Source organism: Haemaphysalis longicornis, unplaced genomic scaffold (assembly GCF_048455015.1).
Source record: "Haemaphysalis longicornis isolate Haplotype H1 unplaced genomic scaffold, Haemaphysalis longicornis Haplotype H1 scaffold_7, whole genome shotgun sequence".
NCBI lineage: Eukaryota > Metazoa > Arthropoda > Arachnida > Ixodida > Ixodidae > Haemaphysalis > Haemaphysalis longicornis.
Window position 1 is genome coordinate 147,400,051 of NW_027526422.1, and position 18,839 is coordinate 147,418,889.

At 48.6% G+C, this 18,839-nt stretch overlaps 1 protein-coding gene across 1 annotated transcript in view; it reads right to left on the reverse strand.

Moving 5' to 3' along the window:
• LOC144145282 (monocarboxylate transporter 9-like) overlaps positions 1–18,617 on the reverse strand; it is a 36,976-nt gene extending 18,359 nt beyond the window's left edge. Inside the window, exons 1-2 of the mRNA XM_077676833.1 lie at positions 18,313–18,617; positions 923–1,151 (exon numbers count right to left, since the gene is read on the reverse strand). Coding sequence (XP_077532959.1) covers positions 923–1,133 — 211 coding nt within the window. The 5' untranslated portion in view covers positions 1,134–1,151; positions 18,313–18,617. The remainder of the gene's footprint in view (positions 1–922; positions 1,152–18,312) is intronic.
• Positions 18,618–18,839: the final 222 nt, after the last annotated feature.

Sequence of the window (18,839 nt, forward strand, 5' to 3'; positions counted from 1 at the left end):
GTCCGGTGCTCCCTGAAAAAATTCGCCTAGGATCGTTTCTTTTGATCATTTTTATCTCCAGATATTTCGATAATCTGCTGCCGGCGGATTTAATAGTCGTATAATATACGTAGTTGGATGTGAGTTTTAAATTTCTCACTTAATTTTGCTCCAGGGTTATCCGACCTTATATTTTAATTTAAATACCTATTTGTAACGTTAATGTAATGACACGTTCCAATTTTCGAAGTGGAACTGGAACGCGTTGTAACGGGAACTCGTTTCAAAATTGGGGAGGAACGAGGAACAAGCTTTCGTTCCTATTTTAGAGAAACGTGTACAACACTGCATGCATGTGGTTCTCAATAATATTGTACTTACCCCGCAAAATTTTATTCTGGCCTCTCCGCATCAAAACGTGGGTGATGATTACGTAGGCATCGTGTATGGGCCTGGCATGAACAATTCCAGAATACGTTCGAGCAGTTGTGTAAGTCCACCCAACGTAACTCTTTGCCTGGGGGTAGCGTGTACACTGGTCTTAAGCTATGCGGACTACCTGTTCAATGGTGGTGTCCGGAATGTATCTTTGAAAGCTACCGAATTGGCGTGGTTGATAAGGTAATGTTTTTCTCCAAATGCTCCAAGTCCCCCAACATGGTATGTTGTCTAGTATAAATGGAAAGGCAAAAGTAGGTTTCGCGAGAATCGCTTAAAATAGCAAAAAACAAACAGTACTCTCGGGCAGCACGTTCCAAATTCGTTCCAGCGTGCTGCAAGTTGCACAAGGCCGACGGAAAAGAGCCTTCAGCACCAACAGAGTGAACTGTGGAGTGAAAACTTAGGACCCTCCAGTCGTGAAAATTGGAAGAAACAATTTGTAGCCCATTGCACCTTTGAACTTGTCTTTGCAGCCGGCAGACGAAATATTGCTTCAACCTACCTGCCGAGTGTTGCGTCATTGATGTCAGGTTAGACGGCCAGATGGCGCTCTGATGGCTGATGTTGAACTCCTCCATGAAGGCGACATAGAAGAGGGCGGCGTTCTTGAAGAAAATAGCGGCGATCACTGCCGAAATCAGTGACAGCGGAAGTAGACTCCAGCAACGGTCTACAATGACGGGCTGGCACTCTCGGCGTTCCTTTACCGCCATTGCCACGGAAGTGAGAATCTTTCGAGGTGAGACCAAAAATGAGAAGAAAAAAAACCACACGTCCAACTGTAAATTTACTCTAATTCATCCCGCACAATTTTTTTGTAATTCACAGAGATTACATGAAACATGCGCTTGATGCTAATTTCGCGGACGGGAATTCAACATGATGGTAAAGGTTTTGGCCAGAATGTCAGCTCGTTTGAAATATTATCATAGGGTGCTCATAGGATTTTCAAGCACAGGTAAGCTAGCGCTTGGAATACTTCAAACGTCGAAAACGTAAATATAAAAAAGGTATTGCCATGGGATTACAAAAAAGGGCAAAGTTGTGCAATTTCCATCAGCGAATTCAAAGCGCAGCATACATTTCAGACGTGTTCCCAAACCATCTGTGTGAAAGGGAATTGGTATAAAACTCCCAAATTCTATGCAGACATTGCGTCGCCTAATTCTCCAACAGGCATCTTGAAGTGCCTTGGTTGCAGAAGCAAATCAGTGTGTACAGCAGAAGCTGAAGGCGACACGACAGCTGATAACAAAATGTTTATTATTATTAGCCAACAGCACATACTAGAGACGGCGCTCAAACCATCGCTCTGCGTGTGTAGACGTATGGTCGGGTTGGCAAATAATCGTATTTTGCGGGAATTAAAGACACTTTTAGTCAGCGGTGTGCGAAGAAACAGCATCGTTCCGGGTCGTAAGTGAGTATTTGAGTTGCGTATCGGCTGCTTTATGATATAAGACAAGCGTAACTGCTTAATGAGAACTCGCCAAGTCAAGAAAAAACAAGTTATCTTCATTACTGGTGCAAGGCCTCAAAGGTTCGGTAGTACGTGATACTTGGGCGTATGGTATATGGCCATGCAGTTGAATTGTTTGAACGAAGCTAGTTTTAACCATGCTTCTCAATTACGCGGTTACGTATGCATTTTCGAAGGCCCGCACATTTCAGAAATGGATATCTGTGCAGCCTTTTTTGTCGTGTCTAAAGCAGCCCAAAACCATGCGTGAGGCCGATAGAACATGCCTCACTAACGTCCGTATTTTACTGCGCGGGAGACTAATGCACATTGTTCGTGAACATATCCTCGTACTTAGCCTTCCAATCAATAATGATGGTCCAGGAAACATGCACTGTTAATATACAAATGCCTTCAATATAGTGTTGAAGTTTTTTATTGAGCAGCAGTTTGGCCGCAGCTACTGCAGTTTGGCGGCGGCGATGGCGGCGGCAACGGGCACGGTGAAGGCGTTGTAACCGAGCGAGGGACTACAGAAAGAAAACTACGGAGGAAAGTGTGGTGAAAGGGTTCGGGAAAAGGCAGCATGCTGTGCCCGCACGAGACCCTGGTGTGTGTGATTGATTCCAATTTAGCGGATTTTCCGCTAAATCTGGCGGATTTTGTTTTATTCTGACGGGGAAAAATTTAGTCTAGCGGCTAGTGGATTTTTTGACGGGCCATTTTCATACATAGCGGATTTCTGGCGGATACCGCACGCAGTGCACCGATTCAAAATCGCCCCGCAAGAATCCATTTCCGTGTCCTCTAAAAATGCAGAAACTGTTTAACTTCAGAGGGTAGGAGGGCCCACACTCACTTGCTCCACCTATCTCAGACAAACAAATCCGTGAGGTTTGAAAGCGGCGATCGCTTTCTAAGTAACACTACACCAATGATGATGATGATGCTCTTGCGGTTATACCCTTTACAGCGGGCAGGTGAGAGACCTCTACCCTAACCATTAAAAGAAAAGAAAAGGAAAAAAAAGTTCAACACTACGCACGCACTCTATGTACAAGAGCTCAGGACCCGTGAAGGCCCAGTGGCCGAAGAACCCGAACCCACCGTCCTAGTCCTACGCCACACCACGACCCATACTACTGTTTGCCAAGGGTCGCCCTGTTTCACATTTCAGAGCGGCACTTTGCCCGCGCCACAGCGCGCATGTCCACTGAGCCACCCTCCTCGAACCCGAGAGCAACATGCAGGGGAGGGTTGCCGTCACTCCCCATGCCCTTGCAGTCTGGTCCAAGCCGATCACACTGGAGGTCCACATGTTCAACCGTTTCCTCCTCATGCACACACGCACGACACAGCCCATCCTCCACCGAATCGTCCAGCCTCTTCTGCCACACTCGTGTACGAAGTGCCCCCGCCCGAGCCTCAAAAAGGACTGTGCTGCCGAGGCTGTTGTCATACAGCCGTACCCAGCTGATCGCGCGCTTGTGGGCCCTGTAGAGTGCCAAAGAAGATTTTTCGGAGCAACCACGGCGCCACTCCTCCCCTTCCGCATCACACACTCTCTGCCCCACTTCTCGCGTCCACAAGGTTGCCGACTTCGCCTCCACAGGCTTTCGGGAGAGGCCATACTTTTGCTCCAGCCTGTACATTCGACGCGTCCACCTGGAGCGCAGGCACGTCGCCGCCTGGTACTCGAAGACACGGCGCGCCCAGCGTTCACGGTTTATAAACAGCAGGCGGCCCTTGAAGACAAGCTTGCTCTGCGCGCCCCCTGCCGCTTGCCGTGCGAACAATGAGTCCGCTATCGTGCAGGCAGCGGGCTCGCTGTTTGCACCGCAAGCGGCAGGGGGCGCCTGCAGTACCTGTAGTCCCGGTGGGAAGCGAGGCGATTGGCGAAGCAGCCACCCACCTTTTGTTTTTGCGTCCGAAGTTGCAGAGAACAAAGGAAGACGTCCGACTGCTTTGTGTCGAAAATAGGTTCTGTTTATTCTCCGTGTACCCAGACTCCTTTTCCTCTTGAGTTATGCCGAAAGTGGTATATTCGCAGAAGTTCAGGACGGAGTAGTTGAAGGATCCCTTGCTCAGCAAATGGCTACAATGCAAAGCGTCTGCTGACGGAAAACAAGTTGCAGCGTGCAAGCACTGCGGCTGTCAACTAGGCAGCATATATTCAGACCTGAAAGCTCATGCGAACAGGAAGAAGCATAGGGAACTGGCTGGCAGTTCTTCAATCCATAAGCAACTGAACTTCACTACAAAAAGGCAAGTCCAACCAGGGAATGCCGCTGAGGGCAGAACTTCTCTATTTATCGCCGAACATTCTGCAATTATGACTGCCGGTCACTTGTGCCATCTCTATAAGAAGTCGTTTCCTGGCAGCGAAGCTGCAAGAACGCATCAGATGCGCCGCTCCAAGTGCGCTTCCCTGATTAAGGACGTTCTTGGCCCACACTTCAAGGCGGATCTTGCACAGGACATTGAAAGCAGCTATTACAGCGTAACCATTGATGAGTCGACCGACATCAGTGCCACAAAATTCCTTGCAATTTCTATCATCTATCACAGTGGGATCATGACCACATGCCTTAACTTGTGCACCTTAGAAGTTTGCATAGCAGATGGAATTGTGGCGGCCGTGAAATCCACTCTGATGGAGTACTGTCTTAAACTGGAAAGAACGAGAGGTGTTGGGACAGACAACGCGAGCGTTATGACGGGGATCAATTATGGCGTTCATCGGAAGATGAAAGCTTAGGCTCGCCACCTTGTACTGATCCGCTGCGTCTGCCACTCTTTGAAGCTAGCCACGTCGGCTGCTACAGCGGAAGAATTGCTGAGAAACTTGGATTATCTAATAAGCGAAACCTACAACTGGTTCGCAAGATCCCCTCCCGGAAAATTGCGTACAAGGAGCTCTACGGTCTGATGAATGATGGCGATGAACCACTGAAGATTGTGCAAGCGTGCAGCACGCGGTGGCTATCCCTCGAAATAGCCGTGTCGAGGATCGTAGACCAGTGAACCGAATATAAGGCGCACTTCGAGATGGCGAGGCGGACTGAAAAATGCTATGTGGCCGAGGTGCTCTACGGTATGTACGAAAACCAGACCAATCTGGGGTTCTTGCTTTTTTTGAGACCGATTTTAGCAGATGTTCAGTAGGTTAACAAGGCATTCGAGGCGAAAGATGCGGATCAAACAAAGCTGCTGAAAGACCTCATGACTTTGTTTTCAAGCTTGGTTAAAGAAGTCGTAATTCCGGCAGAGCCGATTGACGTTCTGATGTCCAGACTTGAGGACCACTTGAACCCCAAGCCATATCTGGGCTACCTGTTTGAGACGAACGTTGACAACGTGAAAGCTCAAAAGACCGACGGGTTCTCTCTCGCAGATGAAGCTGTGATGCGAGAAAGCTGTATAAGGTTTATTACCACGCTAGTAGATCAAATGAGACAGCGACTACCCGACAGCATCACAGTTCTCCAGAAAACATCACTCTTATCGGTGGAAAACGCTTTGTGCGAAGTGAAGGAGCCATTGATTCCTCTGGTGGAAGCAATGGCAGTGCCCCCTAAGACAATTAAAAAATTCAAAACCAGTGGAGCAAAATCACCCTCTTGGACTGGAAGAAAATATCGTCGACGCAGTCGTTCTGGTGTGAAGTTCACTCCTATAAGGACGCCTGCGGGGAAAACCCGTTCGCCGAGCTGGCCGCATTTGCCATGTCGATGCTCGTGCTGCCGTATTCAAATGCCGAAGTAGAGGGGACGTTTAGTCAGCTTAACATAGCAAAATCCAAGCTGAGGAACAAGCTGAAGCCTGAAACAACAAACGCCACCCTCGTCGTAAGAGCGGGGCTGAAGCGGCACCAGAAAAGCTGTTTTGATTACGAACTTCCCGCGGCAGTTGTTAGTGCAATGGGGGCATATGCAACCTATGTGCAACCAAGTCACCTTTTCTGGTCTCTCGACAAGTACCAGCGGTCCTGTGGAGATGGTGTCAGATGACGACAGCGGCGACGAAGACCTTGATGTGTTTTTCGTTGACCTGTGAGTTCTTTTTTTTTTATCAGTGTGAACATTTTTAACTTCTAGCCTCATCTGTGATGAGGTTGACCAATGACGACCACCGCAGCACTGAAGCCTCAAGTGTTCTAGTTAGACTCCTTGGAAGACTTTTTTATATGTTATTTCAGCTCTTGTAGTTTTGGGGAGCTTTTAAGAATGATCAAGGTATTTATCATACGAAATTGCACTGCTTTTAAATAAAATAGGCCCTAACGGAAAATTGAGCGGATATTTTTTAGAATCTAGGGGTATCTGGCGGATTTATCATTGCTTTTTAGCGGAGGTCTGACGCCCAGCGATGACAACACTGTGTGCGACGCTTGGCGAAAGGGGGAGGAGTAGGTGTGCGCGTGACGATGATATGCGTTCACTTTCTCGGATGCAGTTCGCGCTTCCTTCCTGAGACGCACTTCGCGCCGCCTAGGCAGAGGCTCACCATCGGTGCTGTAAAGAGAACCCACGAGTGAGTGCTGACTCAGCCAATATGTGAGTTCACTTCCTAAGACTCGGCTTAACTGCGCACAAATTTTGCATGACGAAGTATCGTAATCACCAGCCACACTTTTTGTTTTCGGGAAAATCCTGCGTGAACCTGTTGTGACACACGTGGTTCTTCATACATATGCTCTGATTAATACCTTAAGCAGCTGCTAGTGGAGCCTTCACTGGCAACTGTGTCTGTGACATTGAGTTTTGCTCCGTTAGTCACCGAGACGCAGTAAATAAAAAAAACGGCATGGGGAGCTTCATTGGGTGTATGTTCCGGTACATTATCCAGAATTACAGCGTTTACTCCGCACTGCGGCGTGTATAAAGCAGTATACGTTTTAGCACTCCGCCAACCAAGTGACGGTGTAAATACGAAGCGATAACCTGTCATTGATCCTACCGAGGAAAGAGGTAAGCACATAACCTCCAAGAAAACTCCGGCTGAGGAAAGCTCCTTCTATGAGCGGAGTTGAAGGCCGAGCCTTTCGGGAGATCTCGGCGCAAACGACAGGGCCGCCGTCAAGATGGCCGCTGCTCCCGGTGGGTGTGCAGGGAGACAGCAACCTCCGACATAGAAAACGTGTCCTGTGGCGTGCATCTTCCAACAAGGGATGACCTTGATGTTTATATGGCATACAAAAAAGGACTGTAGCAGCAAGATCAACCAAAACTGTTCCCGACGCATTTTGTGGTGGGCGCGTTCGCTTCACGGTGGTGGAATGTGGTGGTTTGTGCGTGCGGGAGCGCTAACAGGATACTTGAGGTGCTGATCGGATCAACAACCAGCGTAGGACTCGTGGACGCATAGAAGTGTTACTCTGTGAAAGCAACCAATCTTCCTACACAGCTAGGGGGATGTTGAAAACGCTAGGGAGGTTTCCTGCCCGGTACTTCACACTTCGGTAGGCACGTACTCGATATATTTAGCTATCGCTTTGATGGTATTGGAGTTTCAAGATTGGAATTTCAATTTTGATTTAAAGATGGAAGCATCGCGGACTGTGAGGCGGTGGTGGTGGCGTGAAAGTGAACGTGTTTTTGTCTGGGTGCAATCATTTGTTAAAAGCGACCCGCCTAATGGCTTCATTCCTGATAAACAAATATTCCAGGAGCTGCACATTGATTTAAACCAGAAAAGAGTCAGTCAAAGAGAAGCTAGCCTTTTATGCTATAGCCCCATCGCTTCCAGTCTTTAAGGGTTTTTTCTAAACATCGCATTATTGCACAAAGTAGCTCTACATGTTTATTTTCATTTGTTTGCTTAGCTTAAAGTTCGTTCTCCGCTTTATATTGCCGCCACGGAGCAAGATAAACAGGAGCGCCGACTTCGCTCTCTCCGGCGGGCTCTTAATGTCCATAACTCGCGGAGCGCAATGTAGATGGCGCAGCGAAAGGGACCTTAGCCGGCGGCGGCTAAGCGGCCGGCGTTCCCCGTGCGCCGGCGGGCGAGTTGGCGGAACGCATTCCGCCGGCTCTGTCGTCTGCTTCGGCGACGGTAGTTTTGGGCACGGACTGCTTTGGGCCTGCTTTGGCGCCGCTTCGCGTTCATTGCGCGCCTCCTTCGCACAGTTGATTAACTTGTTCGACAGCACCTTCCGGGTAACCCGGACCCGAAGGAATTGAGTGGCCGTACGTCAAAGATACGTTAAGGATTGGTTTGCATGGCGGGAAAACAAACTATAGAGACCACATACAAACATATGGCTGCTATACAAACACTACCTTTTGCGCGGTGCTTGCCGAAAATGTAGCTCCGTTTTGTAAATTTGGGAATACCAATTTGGCTGTGTTTTAACAGGTTTTACAAAAGGCGAAAGGAGCAACTGGTTCTGATCACTGGCGATTATAAAAGTTCCCTCAGCTTTCTCGCAGTTCTGCAACTTGCGTCCAAAACAGAGTGCGCCTAGAACACGGGTAGGCACTTACACGCTCATCAGAAAAGAACAGAAATGCGATAACATCACCCGCGACTGCCCGCGACGTAGCAATCTGCTCAAGATCAAGTCCCTGACAGTGCGGTCTTTTCACAAGCCTTCATTTCGCGATAACTCGCCGAAAGAAAAGGTTTAACGACCCGGTTGTTTTGCTGGTCAGCCTCTTAACAAAAAAAAAAAAAAACGCCGGGAACCCTGGTTGGCCAAAAAATTGCAGCCATACAAATCGCAGCATTTTATTTGGAGACCGCGCTGTTTTCGACGAGATAACACGACCGTAGAGCGACAGTGAACATCCGGCAGTAAGTTGCGGCATGAGTTAAAATGAAGTATTCGTTTGATATTCTTGGGTTCCTTATCAAGCTGACAGTGTTTTTGTACACTTGATACAACAGGGCAGCCGTCCAATTCAGTCATTGGCACAGAAATGTGCATCATTGCCGTTTGCCGATGGAGTCTCCGGGCGACCCTCGTAAGCGTTGTTCGTGCGCAGAAGCGGCATAAATAATTAAGCACGCGGCCGGACAGCGGGATAACAACAGAGGGTAACCTTTGCGCTGCATCGATTCGTCGTAAGCAGAATCACGCTAGACTATGTTGTGGCGTTTCATATTACTCTTGCTCATTCTTTGGTGATTCTGAAGTCGTCGTCGTTCAGTTGCGTCTTACATGTGCTGGGTTAGTACAATATTTTTAGTGGATATTCATAATGTCAGACTAAACGTTCTGGGAATAAGCGATCGCCATGTATGCGGCGGCGTGCGATTATCTGCGCCGTCTATTGCGGCCGCGCACGGGTGTTTAAATTCCGCGCATGCACGCATGCCTCCTGCATAGTAGGACAGGCATAAGACAGACGTCGCTCCGCAAGACAAGATGCCTCTGGGGAGAGCGAAGAAGGGAAGAGCCATGTACAGAGGCACAGCGACGAGAGGGCGAACGAAGGAGGAAGAGAGCAAAGGGAAAGCTGGGCGGCCGGCGGCGCATTATCGGCCCGAGCAAAAGATTTTTTCTGGGCCACAGTCGGCGCTCCTCTTTATATCTTGCTCCGTGATTGCCGCGAACCATACATTGGGTTTGTTTATTTGTGTTTTACTTTTACCGCCCGGCTGCGCCGGTCTGTGTTATCTCTGCGCCAAGGGAAGCGCGTGTTCCATTCTTTCTTTGTGTGCCGCATGTGTTATCTGTTGTGATAGGGAGAGCATTCCGATCTAACGTGAACAGCCCAGAATAATCTTCTTGGATCTACTATGTTCTCGATGTGAATCGACGTTTCGAGAACCACGCGCGCCGAAAGATAAACACGATCAAATGCACAGCATTTCCGAGGGGGTGCGCCGGCAAGTCGTATGGATTACGTATTGGTTGTTGGTTTTCTTGTTACACGCTGCACGTCATCAAATTTGCGGTGGGCTACAGCGGGGCGTCCCGGCAGCACGAGACGCGACCAGCGCTGCTGGTCTCTCGATCATAGTCTCGATCGCGGGACCTGTGTCGCCATCTTGCGGAGGCGCGTGACAACTTATGGCGGGTCTCTCGATCATAGTCTCGATCGCGGAACCTGTGTCGCCATCTTGCGGAGGCGCGTGACAACTTATGGCGCTTTCGAAACAAACCATAAATGAGTGAAGGATATAAGGCGCTATCGGTGCATCGAAATCCGTGTTGGTTGCGTGGCTCAATCGGTAGTGCGCCCGGCACTTGCCGTTCCGCCCGCGCCGTCATGGGTTCGAATCCGGGCGCCGGAAACTGTTGTTTCTTTTATAGTGTAGTGGCCTGGCTGCGGACTAGGCCGAACGCCGCGTGACATTGTGAGTTACTAAAATGCTATGCATTTAAAAGCCTGCAGTGCGGACGCCGGGCCATTCGATTCTGCGACGCTCGCCGATACAAGTCACTTATCCATGAGCTTCCAGTGCTAGAAAAGTTCGAAATGCGCCCCAAACGCGTCGCGAAGTTATTGCTTCAAGCAGATGTCGCCCGCTTCGCAGCCGGTTGCGCGGAGAGATAATTTCCTCATCGTTTTCGGAAGACGTTCACGAACGTTGTACCGTTCACACCGAGGCAGTTCCGCAAAGCGGTAAAAGGAGGAAGGATATAACAACACAGAGCAAGTCGTCTGGCACCGAAAACATGTGCCCTTTACGCAGGTTCCTTCGCGCATTCCAATTTCGTCATCTTGTGTACGTTGTCGTAATTAAGTTTCTCTTTCTTGTCTTCGGCCTTCGGGCTATTTTTGTCGTTTCGGTCAGCTCTGAATACCCTGCTTTTTTTCTTTTGGTTAGACGTGGGTTTTTTTGTTTTGGAGACGTCGTATGCGAGTGGCGTGGCTTTCCTGTAGATGTGTTCTTTTTCTGAAGTGGCTAGTCATAGCATCCTTATAAACTCTGTTACAAACTTGCTAATAATGACACTGGCCAAATATGGTGCTGATTTCCCATTTGATTTCTGTTTTAAACAAATCACGCGGTTTAAAGAGGCAACAGATGTAACTTCCGCGTTACTACGTCTAGTCTCTTTGGAATTCGCGCTAATGAGTTGTGTCAAGTAAATGCACATGTCATGGGCTTCTTTCGGAGCTACATATAAAATATTTCGGGGCTTTCGACGAGCCCAAGCTACCATGGCAATCAGGCGCGCCGTGATAGAGGAATTCTGGCTCCCTGGGGGTCTTTCAGGGGCGAAACTATCGACACCCGAGCATTTTTCGGTCTTTGCGTTTACAGAAAAAACGCCCGCCGTGGAGGGTATCGAACCAGCATCCTTGGCCTCAGTAGCACTACCCCACTAGGTCACCGCGTATATTGTCGCCGCATATATTTTCTGTCATGTTTTATGCGTGTTCAATGATTGGCATTTGATGTGACTTTGAGGCGATTTATTTTTCGGTGTGCCTTCGTCTCTATCATCGTATTTATTTGTTATACTTATATGTTTGAGTATAGGGACCGGGCAGCTGGACGGGTGGCGCCACCACTCGGCGCTCCCGTCGTTAGTGGAATGAGCCGGTGCATTGGACTACGCAGCCTCCCGTTGTTTTTCCCGTGTTTGCTTCTGTGCTTCGTACGTTTTGGTGGTGTTGTGAGCGGATATGTGCGGTGAAACAAAGTCTAGACAGATGTGTTGGGTTCTTAGATGCAATAACGCCGATGTGAGCGTGTCGAACGCTTCTACAGTTGGGCATGGGCTACAATCACATGAGCGCTTTTTGCGGCGATGTGCGGTTGGCTCCACACGTTCTCAGTACAAATATACCTACTATTATTAGTATTCATTTCTTCCTAAATGCACTAACGGCTACGGTAACTTGTTCGACGGCTCTAAGTTTTGGAATACGCTACATTTACATGAGCGCTTTTTGCATCGGTCTGCTCCAGGCTCCGCGCGATCTAAGTAGAAATAAAAGTATTAATATTAGTAATAATTTCAACCATTTTAAATTATCTTCGCTGGTTTCAGGGACTACGGTTTCCACGCCAGCTTTAACGCCGGGATACCTCGATTCGTGTGCTTTGAGTAGAAGGGCCTTTACGTACGAGATCTATTACCGTGTAGCCGTGGGAACGTCGTGGCAGTTTACACTTTCTTTCTGTAACCGTGGGCTTTGTGCCTTGGGTTTAAGTGAGCGACACTGTGACAGCATGGGAGCATGAAAGCCGAAGTGGAACTTCCACGTTTGCGGTGGTCATTTTTTCAAGAGCCAAGGTTACTCAACAGAGAGAAAGAGAGAGAAAGAACTTTATTCTGGAGCTGTTGGGTCAACGGCGAGTGGTGACCAGCGCTTGGAGGGCGCCGGTGACCTGGGCTGCTCGTTCAACGAGTCCTTGCTGGACTCGCGGATCCGAGCTGCCTAACGCCGCCTCCCAGTGCTCCACACAAGAGATGAGAGGGAATGAGTTTTGAGGGCATTGCCAAATTATATGAGCAACTGTTTCGTGGGTTCCACAGTCGGGACATTGGGGAGAGGGAAATACAGATGGATAAATTGCATGTAGTCTGGTGCGACAGGGGAGGGTATTGGTTTGGAGAAGGCGCCAGTACCGTTCCTCGGTAATAGAGAGTGACCAATGGGGTGGAGGGTAGCGCCGGCGAGAGAGGCGGTAGTGGCAGGTAATTTCATGGAAAGTCAGAAGGCTGTCGCGGGTTGATTGGGCTCCATGGGAAGGGGTGCGACCTGGCGCAACTCGGTGGGTTAGCTCTCGAGCTGCAAGGCTAGCCGCTTCGTTTCCTTCCAGCCCCGCATGGGCAGGAGTCCAAACCAACTCCGCATGGGAAGTGGGAGGATTTTGAAGGAGAATTTTGAGAGCCTGCGGGGAAATAATCCCCCGGGCGAAATTTCGAATGGCCGTTTTCGAATCGGAGATAACAGTTGTTGGGGTAGGCCGATGAGTCAGCGCTAGTGCAATAGCCGCCTCTTCCGCCGTGGCAGGGGAGCGCGTTCGGATAGTGAGTGAATGGTAAGAGGTTGCGTTTGGATCAAAGATGGCGGTGACTGCGTAGGCGTTGTGATGGGTATAACTCGCGGCGTCCACATAGGCGGTGGACTGGCCCATGGGGTATTTGCGGGCTAGAACGCGTGCGCGATGTTCACGGCGTTTAATATTGTGCTCCGGGTGCATATTGCGGGGAATCGGCAGCACAAGCAGGAGATTTTGCAAGTCGGGTGGGATGTAGACTCTGGAGTCAGTAACAATCGGTGCGTGAAGCCCGAGCGACTCTAGGATGTATCTGCCAGTAGAAGTGGTAGAAAGGCGGGAAAGTTGACTCCCAGAATGAGCTTCTATGAGCTCTTCAGCTGTGTTGTAAATGCCGAGGCGTTCCAGTTTGGCAGTGGAAGTACTTTGAGGGAGTAAAAGCGCCGCTTTGTATATTTTTCGTATGAGGCAGTTGATTTTAGACAGCTCCGTTTTACTTGAGTTAAGGTACGGGAGGGCGTATGTCAGGCGACTGAGCACGAATGCTTGAACCAGCCGGAGGCGCTCAAATTCCGTCATTCCTTTGTTTCGAGCTGTTATGCGACGGATGAGGCCAATAGTTTGGTTGACTTGTGAGGTGAGTTGAGAGATATATCGCGTATTGGCTCTGTTGCGCAGACAGACAAATGTTTTCATTTAGATGGCTCGAGGCCGCAGGCTTAAGGGAGGGGGTTAATAATGTCCAGCCATGGCTGCCTCGCAAACGAAGTGCCACAACGCAGCCAAAGTAGCTTGGTGTTATTCAACCACCGAACATCCCAAGCCACAAACCATCCCTCCTTCGCTTCCCGTTTTATCACCTTCGTGGAAAAAAGCCTGGCACCGGCAGTTAAACAACGTGGTAGTGTTAACGTCAGCGTGTGTGTTTTAATGCTGAAGTATCCGTTACCGAGTACCTAAAAATGTTGTAATGCCTAGTGAAGAAACCAAATACGCGCGACTACTCGCCGCAAAATGGGGAGCATCAGCCAGAGTCCTCCAGCACAGGTGCACTTCCGACACGCTGAAAGCAGTTAGGGTTTAGAGAGGGGTGCGGGGAAGTGCAAAATTAAACAGCAAAATCATCCAGCCCACCGTTTAACGACGACGATGGTTGACCGTGAAGCTTTCTGCGTGCGAAATTGAATGGCGAATGGTCAAAGACAAAGACGCTGCGATCAAAATACCAAACTTTGTGTTGGTCAAATTCAAAGCTCAAGTAGTGAAAGTCTAAATCAAGAAGGCAACCAAGGAAACCCACACAAGAAAGCTTTCCGATAAACATTTATCCTCGTTAGACGGAGGAGAGTATGATTTTTCAAGCGTAGGTGGCAGCTTCTAAAACGACCGGAGCATTCAGTTGTGAAACTGACTACAGGTTTTCGACCCCCTGCTGTCTCTCGTCCTTCAACCACACATGAATTATTTTTTGAAAAACCATTAACCAACTAGCCAGCAACCATTTCAATTCTTGTAAACCAATGCTGTTCCACGACGAGCAATAACTTTCTACTATAATGCGTTATTTATTCTGTAAAAGATTCCCCATTACTGCAGTAAGCGTATTTTTGTGAAATAAATACGTTTCTATCGTAGTAATGAAATTACGGAAACGTCGTTAATCACAATTTCTGTTTTGAAGTAAATCTTAGAGAGCAGCCGCCAACTTTGTCTTTCGCTTGCGCATGACGCCATGTCGTCATCAACTGCCAAAGGCCAGCGCCGCAGCATTCCTGGATCGGCCGCACACACCGGCTTTGTAGGAGAATTTAGCTGTAATATATTCCTCGATACGCCAGACTTCATGCAGACTTGAACAATTTGCACGACGGAACGGACTTGCACTTTCAGGTTACTTCCAGCTTGGCGCATTGAGCGTCGTCTGCTATTTGTAATTACTGAGTATGGGCGTAAAGCACACACATTGCATGCCTGGTAAAGTTCACCACCGCGCTCAAGATTTACCGGTATGAAAAATTACGCCCACCTCCCCTCGCGGGAACCCTGGTGTGATGCGACGCTGAGGGGGGTTCAAGCGCAACGGAGAGCAACCGTCGACCGAAAGGCCGCCGGAGAGCGGCACACCGGTTATATGCGCAGCGCGCCCGAAGGAGAGGAGACCGCGGAGAGAGAGTACTGCACATGCGCAGCACCGCGCGCAGCGCCGCCCACCGGCGGAGTGAGAGCGCGCTGGGCCGCACACCCGCAGATGTTGAGAGAGAGTGTTCGCTCTCACCTGGGCGCGCGCCGGCGCCAGTGCGTCTGCCGCGGCTATGACGCAACACAATCCAACACAATCCACTTTATTCCAATCCAATCCAAATCCAATCCAAGCCAAGCCAAGCCAAGCCAATCCAGTCGAATCCAATCCAATGCCCCTCGCGAGAGAGTGTTCGCTATCTGAGAGGAGAGGGGGTGAGCGGAGGAGAGTGCGGACGCCGACGACGACGGACGCACAGCAGGAAGGACAGGGCCGCCGACAAGAGATGCTCTCAGCGTCGCATCTAAAAAGTATTTGTGGTTATCTACGCTTTGCACGTCGCACCGTAGCAGAACGACAGATAGCCATGCACAACAACGCTGCGCTGACCGCCACCGGCATTCCACTGACGAACGGTTCGCCACCAGCGGCGCTGTTCGCTGAAGCAACGGTGGTGCAATACAACGGCTGCCCGGTCCCTATAAGCTGATGTATTTTTGAACGCAAATATCTTGTTCTATTCTGAAGTTGACGTGCCCCCTACTGGGACAATGAAATAAATGTCTGTTTTGGTCTTTGCCAGTCTCAGTACTGCCCTGCACAGAGCGGATCGGAAAAACACAAAATACTTCACTAGATATTCGAAAACACTCGTATTTGTGGGGGAGCTGTAGGTGCATGAAATACTCCGCTAAATGCTCCAAATAACTCTCCTCCGCAGCGGAGTAATGGACAGCACAAAATACTCTGCTAAATGCCCCAAAGATTGCTCCTCAGCGAGGAAATACAGAACACAAAATCCCGGGCCATCTCCACTAACCTGAAACCTGAGGAATGGCGAAGGATGCAGTGTATAAGTGTATTCTTGGCGCCTTGGCGTTATTGCCAACGGAGATGAAACCTTTGGGGTAGAGGTTACAGCTTTGCTAAAAAGTATCTTGTCTTTGAAGCACGAAGCTCTCTAGCCCGAGGCGTAAACGAGTGCCCCGGTGTTTTTTAGTACGCGTTGCGTTCTAGCGCGAGGCGTAAACGAGTTTCTCGGTGTTTTAGTACCGTGACTACATGAGACGACGATTACGACGACGACAAGAGACCCGAACAGCCCCATCCTCTAAGGGGCTTCGCCCCTAAAAATACTGCGATAAATACCTGAAAAAACTCCCTCCCATAGGGGAGTTTCTACAATACTCCCTCATAGCGGAGTAAATAAAACTGCGTATACAGAGTGCGATAGAGGACAAACCATTTTATCCCTAACCGGAGAACTTCCGTTTATGAGTTAGCCTTGCCAAAGGGCCGCTTTCGGCTATGTTGTCCTTAATCGTAAGGTGTTCTTTTGATCGTCGCGTGAGCTTCCAGACAAACGCCACCGTCCTGGTCGTAATGTAGTGTAAATATGGGATGTGCATTCGTATGGGTTTCAACTGAGTCGCGGTAATAAGAAGCGCTCATTTGGAGTCGTAATATTGACGAGAAAAAAAAAAAGTGCACAAAGTCGCGTAGTGCCATGCACACCCAATATCGACAACATTGAATGTGTAAGTAGCACACACCCTTTCTCCGGCTTCCACGGCTTCGTTTTAAATAGAGCCCTTTAAACATTTCCTATATTGCCGTTGTTTTCCAGTTGTTTTGTTATGGCGCCACGTTTCCGCTCCATACATCACCACCGGGAGCATGTATTCGTTGCATACTATTCTTTTCAGGCATGAAGAGAACTTACACTTTGTTATTTGCGAGTGCTGGCCGAATGTAGACCATCCCATTTCCTGTTCTGCGCCTGATTTCTTTTTCGTGGTTGGGATCAACATTGCCCATCTGGCCAAGATATTTATATTCTTCTACTTGTTCCAGAGTTTCGTTCCTTACGCTCAAGAGGGTAAATTCCGCAAATTGTTGCTCATTACTTCACATTTATTCCTATTTATTTTTAGCCCGTCGTCTAAGCATTCGGATTATAGGTTCGTAGTTATGAAGAACTTCTCAAGAACTATTTCTTGCAGTTCTGCATCTTTACTTAGCAAGAATATGTCGTTCGCAGACCTCAAATGGTTCAAGTATTCCCATTTATCCGCAACCCTGCGTTTTCCTAGTCAAGCTAACTGAATACGACCTCAAGGCACGCTGTGGACAATTTTGGTGAGATTTTATCGCCCTGTCTTACTGCCTGTCGGAACGGGAACATCCCGCTTTGCTCGTGAAGCATTACCCTCCCCGTACATACCTCATGTACGTCGTCTATAGGTCTTAAGTACGTCTCGTCCATTCCTTGGTCCTTTAGCGGTTTCAACTGTGCTTCTGAGTCTATTAAATCAAACTGGTTTTTAGAGCTTGTTAATGTCATTGAAAGGGGTTTAGTTTACTCTCCGGATTCTTCCGTTACTTGAGTGACCACATAGACGTGATCCGCTATTGAGTATCTTTTCCTAAACCGAGCGTGCGCTCTCGATTCTTGGGAATACAGGCTGACACTTCTTGCGGTTAACTACTAGTTTAGTAAACAGCATGTGTACAACTGAGGGTTGGTTGATTTGCCAGTAATTAGTGAGGTTTTTGGTATCTCCCGTTTTGTGAATCAGAATTATGTTAGCGTTTTTCCATGCTATGGTCACTTTTAGAGTTCTTATGTATTCTCAAAATAGTGTAGCAAGCTTTCCAGCACCTTATCTTCTCCCTGCTTTGAAGGATTCGTAGTTATGCCGCCGTCGCCTGCAGAGTTTCCTCTTTTCGTGCAATTTATAGCTTTTTTTAATTCCTCTTAACTTACTAGTGGGACATCGCAAGCTAAGCTCGTACGCTCAGTAGTTTCTTCTGGCCTACCGTTGCTGGCATATAGCCTTGTGTGGAATCGTTCTGCTACTTTGTGCTTAACATTACCTTGCTCATCTCTGAGTGCGTACATTATATCTTTGCCAGCAGCCAACTTCATCTTAAATGCTTTTAAAGTTCCGCCAATTTCACGAGTTTCCTCTATCACTGCGATGCTGTACAGGCGCATGTCGTTCGTTTAAGGCAATGCATGGATTCCCGGACTAGGGTTCCACTCTCACTTTTGAACCCACTAAAAAGTATTTTCTCTCTCTCTCTCTGTCTCTCTCTCTCTCGTTCGTTTCACTTCGGTTAATCAATTTCGACAGCTCTCCTGTTTAAATTTGATCCGCCGTACATGACACTTTCATACTTTCTTCACTGTACTCGACACTCAATAGAACAATCATGGTCATACAAAGGGAATAAGCGCGTAACAGGTACCCATGTGATTACTAGAATCTTGCGCTCTACTTACCTTGCCTCAGCATCTGCGGAAGAATACAGATTTCCGTAGGAGGCGTACAGCAGCTTTTTTTGCACGGAACGCGTCCAGCAAAGAAATATAAATGACAACAAAGGGATAGCAGCCACAAAGGTATGCGAAAAATGACAAGAACCGCAGGTGCAGCTGTGAGGCGAATCGCGGGTACTAAAACAGTCAGGAATCTCCGCATAGGTCAGGCATTCCTTGATGAGGATTGTTTGACTTCACAAACAGAACACGGGTAGTGAGTTACCGCAAGAAAACCACGGGTCCTTGCCATGGGCACAAATTAACCGTACACCAGTACACACTGAATACAACGGCTCACATACATCGGCTCTTTCAGGCTGTCATGCGTGAGATGGAATGCGTACCGGAAACAGAATGAAAAAACAAATGCCAGAAGTTGGAATTCCCACAGTCCTTGTCACTTGACGCGAATGAAAAAAAAAAAAATGGCTCTAATCCACGCCGTGCAGGTGGTTGGAAAGCAAAGCTTTAAACGACACCTATGCACA